The sequence below is a fragment of the Chelmon rostratus genome, chromosome 12 (genome assembly GCF_017976325.1).
Source record: "Chelmon rostratus isolate fCheRos1 chromosome 12, fCheRos1.pri, whole genome shotgun sequence".
Classification (NCBI taxonomy): domain Eukaryota; kingdom Metazoa; phylum Chordata; class Actinopteri; order Chaetodontiformes; family Chaetodontidae; genus Chelmon; species Chelmon rostratus.
In genome coordinates, this window is record NC_055669.1 from 14,033,084 (window position 1) to 14,043,526 (window position 10,443).

The 10,443-nt window shown below is 44.5% G+C and overlaps 1 protein-coding gene across 1 annotated transcript; it reads left to right on the forward strand.

Annotated features, from left to right (window-relative positions):
- Positions 1-1,322: 1,322 nt before the first annotated feature.
- Positions 1,323-7,566, forward strand: fam131a (family with sequence similarity 131 member A). Its single transcript, XM_041949591.1, has 5 exons — positions 1,323-1,531; positions 4,433-4,544; positions 4,626-4,808; positions 6,342-6,479; positions 6,621-7,566. Exons 2-5 carry the CDS (start codon positions 4,454-4,456, stop codon positions 7,160-7,162), a joined length of 954 nt encoding a protein of 317 aa, XP_041805525.1. The 5' UTR covers positions 1,323-1,531; positions 4,433-4,453; the 3' UTR covers positions 7,163-7,566.
- The last annotated feature ends 2,877 nt before the right edge of the window (positions 7,567-10,443 follow it).

The window sequence follows — 10,443 nt, forward strand, 5'->3', positions numbered from 1 at the left end:
TGTGCTGATCCTGACCTTATGTAGAGGACAGCCATGATGTGACCAATCCATGTTTTAATACAGGTTTGTCAAGGTCATTACAAAAATTATAAAAGTACCTCTGTTTTATTTACTCAGTCACAGTGGTCCATCGACCCCTCGCAGTGCCTGGTCTCATGTTCGCTTTACATGAAAATAATTCTTTAGAGTTGCAGGCAATGAAGTATAGAGGCTTTGTGTCACTGTGGGAGAAGTTGGATTGGTGCCTCTATAAAGGTATTATTCTAGCTGGAATAACCTACTTGGTCAGCATAAAAAAAAATGAGTTGTACACCCCACTGACATTTTCCAGTGCCCATAAAATATCTGAAAACAATGTCCGTCACAAGTTGCCAGAATGACTTCAAAATTAGTCCAAAAGCAGCCTAAAGAAAGATACTCAATATACAGCAGAAAATTAGCAAATCCTCACATTTAACAGAAACGTATGGCTTTTTTTTCTTGATAAATGACTTAAATTATCAAAATGGTCAATTTATAAATCAGCAGATCATTTCAGCATTAATGTCCCAGATCCAATCAGCACTCCTGCACTGGCCTCAGTTTAGTTGTGTGATAAATGAATTTGTGGTATTTCGATTAAACACACAATGATGTGGAAATAAGGTCCACTTAAATGAAACGTGAAGTGGAAAAAAAACTCTTAAAATAAGATTTTCACACACGACTCCGATATTGGATAATAGTCACTGTGCGCTTTAGTTTAACCCACCTTACAAATCTTTTTTTTAAGATTTATAGACATTTCATTTATGAGTTATAACACAATTTAATGTACTTGTGAGCAGTTATATGCCAGTTAATGCTTTTGTTACTACATGTTTATATAGGACTTATAGGTGGGGAGTACAAGTAAAGTAATACCCAAAACTTATCCACACCTCAGAAATGACCACCACCTAACAGTGAGTGTAGGGTTGTTGTTTTTAAGATGCGGGCTACATAGCCGGCCATGTAAGGTCAAATTGGCATGATGGCGGGTTTATTTGCAAACCACAGCATGTTTTTTGGATCCTTATCGCCTCTTCTTGACATCAGACTGCAGCACATTTCCACACCTGAGCCGCCAGGTCCACCCTGCACCCTGTCGATGCTGTTTACCGAACGACTGCGGGAGTTTGGGCTAAAATGCAAACTAAAAGGACGAGCGAGGATCAGCTGCAGTGGTCTCCGAGGGCCAGAGCCGCAGGTTACTGTATCTCGGCTGCGTGAGGAAGGGGGGCGAGGGGTGGATGTGACACCGCCTTGCGTTGATGACGCTCGCCATCGGGAGACATTTGGACAGCCCGTGTAACCCATATACCGAGCAACAAATGGTGCGTCTGCGCTGGAGACCTGATGCTGGAGTTGGGAAGATGTTTCCGTCGACTGCGTGGCATTAACGACCCACTGCGGAGGCTGCGGCGGGGGGACGAGCCGCGCGGTGTCATCTGTTGATCGGATTGGAGACAATTAAGCGCATTATCATGAGCCGCCGCGGTCCGACCTGCAGGTAGGTGCCGAGAGTCGCCGTGAGGGGAAACAAAAACAACCACGCGAGCGTCGCCCGAGCTGCGAAGGTGCACATGAAGGGCAGGGGGGCTCTCGGCGTTTCCGCGGTGTTTGTGCGATGCAGGTATGGAGCTATTGGTATGCAGATGGAGGCTTCAGAGGTTGCCAGGAGACCCGCTGCTGCACCCGCGCTTTTTTTCCCCCGTAATTACAGGCTACAGGCCTGCATCCATCAATGGCGGGGTGATGTGTTATTCAGCGTGCCGCTTCTGTTGCTTGAATAATATCATTTCCGGGGGGCAGCAGCACTGCAGCTCCACCATTCATGCCAGATACAGACTCATGTTTGGCTGCAGGCGAACTGGCTTAACTCGATCCCACTTGTTGGTCTTATAAAGTCACATCCCTGCTTCTGTGCGTGTCATCGCGTTCAGCTCCGAGTGCGCTGATGTCAAGAAGACACACAGCAGCGTGCCTCTGCAGGGAGTGGACGAAAGCATTCAAACGCCTCAGGAAAAGAAAGGACTTCATGTAACTTCATTACAGCTGCCGCACATTCGGTTATCATGAGGATGGGTGCCAATTAGCAGCGTTTGTCTCCTGTAAAAGAGGGCAGACAATCAGCGTGTTAAAGTGAGAGTTTTCAAAGGCAACGTCACACATAACAGCTCCAGAGAGGCCAAGTCATGTGCAGGTGCACAGGTCTGAAAAAGAAGAGCAAATATCAAAGGCAGTCTCAGAAATTCAACTGTTTGTTTTCATTGTTAATTCATCTCTCAGTCATTCCTCTATAAATGGTTTAGTCTTTCTCACAGTATTTATCTATTATATCATTGTAGTTGCAAATTGCAGTGCCATATATGTCAAATTATTATCAAATTTTTTGGGGTGATGTCTGCAAGTGACTTATTTTGTTCAATCACCAGTCAGAAGCACAAAGATATTCCGTAGCAGGAGCGTCCGAAGCAGGAACCAGTGAACATTTGGCATTTTTGCTTGATAACTGACAAACTATCATTTATCAGTCTGTTGACTCATCAATTAAGTAATCTGATTTTCAGCACTAAACACTGCATCAACAGATGAACAGAGAGCTTAAACCAAATGACACGTGTGACCTACATACTGTGCACAGAACAGTAGGGGTCGGGACCCCTCTGCTGGGCAACGAGATAAATCTCAGTGGTAACGAGATAATTAATTAGATAGAAAACAATGAAAAATGATGTTTTGCTATACGTATTTATATTAATTGTGACTTTTCTCAAATTTTTCCTCTTTACTAGTCTGGTCTCTAAAAATGATCCAAAGGGGACAATCAATCCAGAACGTTTGGAGGGGGAAATCAATAAGTGGCAGAAGCCGTGATGAAGGATGCTGCTTTGTTTTTCAGCGGTCGGGGAGGGAACCACTGGTGTGCAGGTGGTGACGAATGCTGCTAACTGGCACTGGACCTAATCTGATCCAGGGCTCTAACAGTGCTTGCAGTTGTTTTGTATTTCAAAATAAAAGCTGATGTCCATCATGTGACTCTTATTTTGTCAGCATGATGTAAGGAGAGAGACAACAGGTGAAAATATTGTTTTCTCATACGCTGGTCAAGATTTTGGGAGATCCACTGCCTTTGCATCCACTACAAGATTTCTGTTCTGGATATTCAGCCAAATGAACGTGTATCTAATAGATGTAATGCTCTATTTGCATATTTAAAGATAGAATTTCAGAAAATTTTTGATATGTATGAATGTCTGAATGTAACTAATCAACTGGGGGAATTTTCAGTACTGCCAGGACTGTTGGTGGTGAGCTGTCCGCTGTGCCGTGCAGCGCTCCTCATGCTGAACATGCGCTGGCTTATCAGTGTTGAGCATGAGTGATGGCTGCAGCGCTCACAGGGCCGTTTTGCAGGTGATGCTCACCTCTGAGGAGTGTTGGGACGTCAGCCGGGCTGTGAGGGCTTCATATCACCGCCTGCCAGCTTCCCTTCCTGCACGTGCGCCCCTGATGCACATTTACTGTCATTTTTGAGTGCAACATAAGCATCTGACTCTTCTTTCTTAGCTGCTTTGGGAGCTTAAGGATATCTGTCAAGTCAGGCAACATGTTTCCTGCTTGTTGAAAGACTCACCTGCCCTAGAAACAAGACTGCTCCCATGTTCTGTAAGCTGACCCACCACATCTACTAGGTGCAGCCATACGTGTATTTCTCTGCAGATATGGAGTCAGTTAGGTAGCAGCATCACTTTTAATAAGGATCAGCAGCTTTGAGGTGAGCAGGCCTGGCTGGAGCTGCTTACCAGAAGCTGGTCACGCGCCATATGTTTGCCCAGTCGCATTGAGACCGTCACCGCTGCCCTCAACTCCCTCAACCCCAACCATTCTAACCGGTTTCACCGGCTTACTGTGGCTTTAGCATCTGTGCAGTAAATGTAGGGCATAGCTGTTTGCTTGTCTGCCTGGTGGTTTAAACCAGTGAGCCCAAGCTGTGACTTTTAGTTGCGCTGGTTTGCTGCGCTGCGACACCATCTCTGCATGTCCACGATGAGGCTGAGGTCCAGGAGTAGAGAGAGAAGGGAGAGGCAGAGAGAGGAAGAGGTAGGAAAAGTCTTCTTTTTTATGAGGATGAAGCATGTATTTGGCCTGAAGGCCACAGTCGCGTGTTTGTCCCGTGATTCATATTTGAATATGATCTTCTCACTTAGACGCTATAAGGGTGTTTTCACAGAAATCATCTCACGGTGTCAATATTGGCACAGCAAACATTAATTGGTTTTGGAAGTACTGAATGAGCTGACGAGTGCTGGATGTGACACACAGGTGTTGAGAAAGCAGAGCTCACTGCTGCTTGCGTGCATTGGTACAAAAGCAGGTTTGGCACACATCTAAAATCTTCTTCTTGCAGGTGAAACTTGAGGAGGTTGAAATGATTCCAAAGTCAGGAAAATCTCCAGCAGACTCGAGGAAAAGTGTCGGCATCCATGAGTTTGCAGCACTTGCCAGATCCTCCTTAAATGGTAACAACTCCCTTTTTTTATTTGTACACTCTTGATTAAATGTCTTCAGTCTGTGACCTCCACCTCTCGCTCTCTGTCCAGGTATCTCTCAGGCAGTGAGGGACCATGTGACGAAGCCCACCTCCCTGGCTCAGGGCCGGGTCGCCCACCTCATTGAGTGGAAGGGTTGGCCCAAACCCGCCGACCCTCCGCCGGCTGCCCACTCCCACTTCAGCTCCTACTGCCACCTGACTGAAGGAGAGAAGGAGGCTCGGTTTGCTGCAGGTATTCAGCTCTGCGACCTTTAGCTGAGGACGTGTTTTGTATCCAGCTTTTACTCGCTGGGGTCTGCTTGTCGCTTGTTTGTTTGGGCATCCTCTTACTTAGCTGGGTTTAGCTCCAGCATCATCTCCTGGCCGGCTCCCACCTTCTGTCAAGCACCTAATCCCCTCAAACTCCTGTATGTCAGCTGTTCGCTCCACCCACCGCGCTTTCTTCTGGGTGGTGCCTTGTCTTGGCAGCAGATGGTGCCCTATTAGACACCGGTATGGTGGCTCAGCAGTTTGTGCTGTCACTCACGCGTGGGTTTCCTCCTCCATCAAAACATGTGTGGCTTCTAAAAATCTGTAGAGTACAAAACTCTGCTTTTGACTCAGTCTGGCATAAACTTGCTCCTAAAATTAATAGAAAACAGTATAGGGGAGAGAACGTTTGACATAACTGAGGCAATGTCACACATACAGTTGTGTTCAAAATATTAGCAATGTGTTTAAAAAGGTGAGTAAATGTCAAAATTCTTCAAATAAATTGTATTTTAATGAACACAAATGCATTGGGGACACTGCACATTCTATTTCAAAGCAAGAAAACTGGAAAAAGTAATTGAATTTGATAATATTTTACAGAAAGTCAAGAAATATAATGTTAAAAAAAATAGCAGTGTTGACATCTGTCCTGATAACTGCTTCACATCTGTGGTGCACGGAGTTGACCAACTTCTGGCACCGGTCAACAGGTATTGCAGCCCAGGACAATTGTACTACATTCCACAATTCCTCTGCATTTCTTGTTTGTGCCTCATGAACAGCATTTTTATGTCAGCCCACAAGTTTTCTATGGGATTAAGGACTGGGGATTGTGCTGGCCACTCGAATGCCGTTTGTCTGGAACCATGATTTTGCCTGCTTGCTGGTGTGTTTGGGGTCATTGTCTTGTTCAAACACTGCCATTTCAAAGGCATTTCCTCTTCAGCATACGGCAACATGACTTCTTCCAGTTTTCTGATGTACTCATCAGAAAACTGAAAGACTGAAAGACTGAAACTGAAACTGATCCATGATCCCTGGTTTGGGATAAATAGGACCAACACCACAGTACGCCCCTTTTCACTTAATGATTCAGTTTCACAGAATCAGCAGCCTGCATGTCATGCCTGTTGGGTCTGTTGGTTTTCTATACCTTTACTAAACCTTCTAGAAACTTACTTGCAGTTTAGAAGTTGAAATTCGAACAAAAACAGTGATTTATCTTGCTAGTGATGTGGGACTGCTATTATTTTGAACACAACTGTTCATAAAATGTTCTGCAAAAACCTACAATATGGAAACAAATGAACTGCCAAAATGAGCTGTATGGCAGGGCCGCAGTGTTACTCCAACCTTGTTTGAAATAGATATTGATGTACTGACAAAAACACCAGAGCAATCACATTTCCCTGGTCTCGCTCTGTTAGGTATTATTTTAGTGATTTGCATCCATTTTAATGAGTTACTTTCTGATGTTGTCAAAGTTATTTTAATGGATCTGTGTTCGTGCTAGGAGTGGCTGAGCAGTTCGCCATCGCTGAGGCTAAGCTGCGTGCCTGGGCGTCTATGGACGAGGAGGAGGAGGAAGACTCCAACGATGAGGACTCCCACGCCAACGGACACACCCACACCTTGTCCAGCCAGAGCTCAGGTATCCACAGTCGCCGCCATTTCCTTCATTTTCATCTCATTTCACTCTGCATCACCGCTGACAAAACGCCTCATCTTCCCACCCCCTCCCCAACTTATCCATCCACCCCCCAGGTGTTCTGACTTTTTGCTCCTCCCTCAGACGCCGGCACATCCAATCCTATTACAGGAGCGCCATGCCAGCCTGAGGCGGATGGCGGCGAGGCACCGCCCTCCGACAGTCCCCTGGGCTCCAGCAGCAGCAGCCTGCTCTGTGGAAGGCCTGCATCTCATAATGACCCACATTCATCCCAGACCAATTCACCTACTTTACCCAGCGACTGCACGAGTCCCTTCCTGGAGGAGGAGGAGGAAGAGAGGCCGGATGGGCACGAGGAACAGCTGGCTCCTTTAGAGGAGCAGCGCAGTGAGGTCTGCATCTACCACAAGCCCGAGTGGAGGCCTCGGGCCAGGAGCAGCAGGTTCGACTCCTGCTACTCCACCTCTCACTCCGAGTCTCCCGGAGAGGAGGACGAGGAGGACGAGGAGGAGGAGGGCAGCGTGTTTCACGAGGTCCGAGTGTGGCACTGTAGCCCGAGAAGCTTCTTCTCTGACCGCGCCTCCTCTGGTGTGGCGTCCTTCGATGAAGAAGAGGAGAGGGATGATGTGGAGGAGAAGAAGGAGGAGAAAGAGTTTCTGATGTGATGTGTTGTTCATCTTTATGTCTCTATGAGTCCGTGTTGATTCTGGATGTGACATCGTCTATTCTGCTTTCACTGTTAACATCTGTCCACCTCCTCCCCCTCATCATCTTTTCTCCACTCGCTGCCTTCTGTCTCTCATCCTCCTTCAGGCCTTTCATGCACTGATCCACCATTTATGACTGCTGTAAACAGTATATATATATATATATATATATATAGGAGAGTTAAACCAGAATGTAAAGCTGTTGTTCCAACTGAGTTTTGTACATTTTTGTGAAGAGTCATGTGTTGCTATTGCATTGGTTTTCTATGGATATTTTGTAGTGCTGTTTTTTCTGGGTCACGCTGTGTCATGTGGGTTGGGCTATGTTTGATACTGAATGTCTGAATGTCCTGCATATATAAAAATGAGGTTTTTTTGAAAGGAGATTTGGTCCTTTTTTCGCCCCACCCCCCATGAGCCGAACACATGAGCAAGAAACACGACTTCTCATCTTTCAAAGGTGTTTTTCTTTTTCAATTTAATCATTCACTCATGTACAAAAACAATTTCATGTTCTCTGAAAAATAACAATGGCTGTTGGATTTCAAATGCATAATTCTCCTATGTACAATAGCATGTACGTCTCATCCGTGTATTTTCATATGTACAAAGCATATACAGGCCAGTGCCATATAAAGGGAGATACTACAGACTTATTGCTTAACTAGATACGCTGCAAATTAGCTTATGCACTCTCTACATTTAACTCCTTATACGTTATCTTATATGGCGAGCACTACTTCACATTCTATATGCAAACAAAAAGTTAAGACATTAATAAATTGTTGCACGAATGTTTACACGGACAAAAATGAGCCAGAGTAGTCAGTGTGCTGCGATGATATCACGTAAGATTGAAATATGGCTCAAAATCGTTGCATGAAGCTAAAATACATCCATTTGAGGGTCGTAACAAGGACTCACACACACACACACTTTGCTCTACAACAGCTTTTGGACTCGTGGGTTATCACTGTGCTTCATACAGTAGTTACATTTCTCGACACTGCATTAGAGGCCAGGCTGGATTAAGATACGTGTGACATATCACGGTGTTAATATCTACAGGCCGCGTACATGTGTGTGCGTATAAGTGTGTATGTGTGTGTCTGGTGTGCTCTGTACAACAGCCGGTACCTGCCTTTCACTCAGAGCTCACGTGTTGTTCCTTTATCATGCTAGAAACACGTTAAACACAATAAATTCACATAGCAGAGGATGTGGAGGCAGTTCAAGTGACAAGACTGACAGGTCTACATCGCCCTTATTGAATCAGCCCCGATAAAGCCAAACAAGGCTACGTGTGCAGTAAATTATACTCATGGTAATTACAATGTGCTTTGTCATTATTTGGAGCCCTGTGCTAAGCTTGGTGGACCTTTGGAAGCTGCCTTTATCATCGTGTGAACAGTAGATCCCAGCTGATTGGGGAGATTCGGGGGGCTGATGTGGACACCAGTGTTTGGTAGTAAAAATGACAAAAGAAACCTGATAATTACATGGAACTCTGCCAAGACCGCAGAGAGGTTGTAAACAGTGAAGTCTGGACAAACTAGTGATGACGCTGCTGCTATTAAATCACCCTTTACTGCATTATTACTGTAAATTTATTGCATATCAGCCAACATATAACCAACACCACTGTATTTTTAATATTATTAGCCATTAATTCTGGCCCTTTGATGTCTTAGCCCAGTGAGAGTGAATCGATAGTAGTTTGAATTTCTAACATCATGTGCTCATTAGAATAATTTTACACGTCTTTGTTCTTCTGTGCTTTCTTCTCTATTTTTTGCTCCTTTGGCCTTCGCCCTCCCGTTGTTTGCGCGTGACTTCCTTGTCTCCTCCTAAAGTTTGAAGTCATGTTTGCAGGATGTTATTTTGGCATGACGACTCAAAATTATGTTGAAGAGTGGACCGGATTTGAGAATGGCACGGAAAGTGTCAAAAAAGTGTCTCTGGCACACGCAATCGCACGCACGCACGCACGCACACACGCACACACGCACACACACACTTCTAAGATAAAGCTGGTGATATTATAGGTTTTTCTTATTGTCTCCAAATGCTGTGAAAAGACCAAACTAGTGTTGCGTTTGAAGCCAAAGCCTGCTGTAGTTTATTCCTCCACGTTGTTGCAGTGGTTCAATTAATAGTCAAAGTAAAATAATCCAACAAAATCACTCTTTTCTCCTGTTTGAGTAATGTTTGCTGGAAACAACAGTGTCAGCTGCTTTAGGAGATTTGCTTTTCATTAATAGTGAGTCTGGTGCACTGGGCGACATGTTCCTTCATCATGATGACTATGTGGGTAATATCCCATATACAAAATCCTGGTGCTGTAAATATTCACTAGAGTACAAAGTGTGTATTCACCCATGGCTGAAAAAAGTCCCCAACAAATGCACTATTCATTCTTGTTTGAGTAATTTAACCCACAGGTCCCAGTTTTAATGAAAACGTATTGATCCATTTGGAAGATGTTCTAAAGCTTTTGATTATATGACATTTTCAGAGTCTGCTTGGTTGCTAACTGAGTTTCAAAAGCTCATTCTTTGAGTTTCAGTTCAACTTTTAAACCAACATGGGCAACAAGTCCTTATAGTACTTCAACATCTGTGTTTCCGTGACAACTGAGCAAACTCCACCTGTTGATGGACATCACGTGATATGATCGAAAGCCCCAAAACAGCTGTAAAATAGACTGATTGTTTTGCTAACTGCTGATTCCTGTTTAAGCTACGTATATATTTGTTGTTTTTAAAAGGATCAAATTCAATGCAGCAGGACCAGAGGTATCGTTTCATTCCATGACCTCTCCCCTCCTTGTCAAAACTTTTTGCCTAGATTACCCACAATGCAACTCAACCACTGACAGCTCAGTCAAAGGTCTTGGGTGTATTATGCTAGTAGCAGCTAATGTTGCCTCGTGCCGCAAGCCTCAAGCAGAGATGAAGAGTGGGCTACAGAGGTCTCTACACTCATCTTTAAATGTGTAGTCCCACCTGACCCTGACTTAAGTGACATCACTTGAGGCAATTAATCAGCCTTTGCGTGGCTCCATCTTTATACAAATTCTTTCATATATTTGGTAGCAGACAGACTTTGCTGTGTAAAATAAGAGAGTTCAACAGGAATTATATAGCTGCAGACAGTTGAGGGAGGTCAGAGAGCAAAACCATTCGGTTTTGGTCTTTTCATGGCATTTGTTGACGATAATAAAAATACATAATAAAACC

Coding starts and splice junctions, on each gene's coding strand:
- fam131a (XM_041949591.1), top strand. CDS start 4,454: ATGATTCCAAAGTCAGGAAAATCTCCAGCAGACTCGAGGAAAAGTGTC. Junction 4,809..6,341: donor GGAGGCTCGGTTTGCTGCAG/GTATTCAGCTCT, acceptor TGTTCGTGCTAG/GAGTGGCTGAGCAGTTCGCC. Junction 6,480..6,620: donor CTTGTCCAGCCAGAGCTCAG/GTATCCACAGTC, acceptor CTCCTCCCTCAG/ACGCCGGCACATCCAATCCT.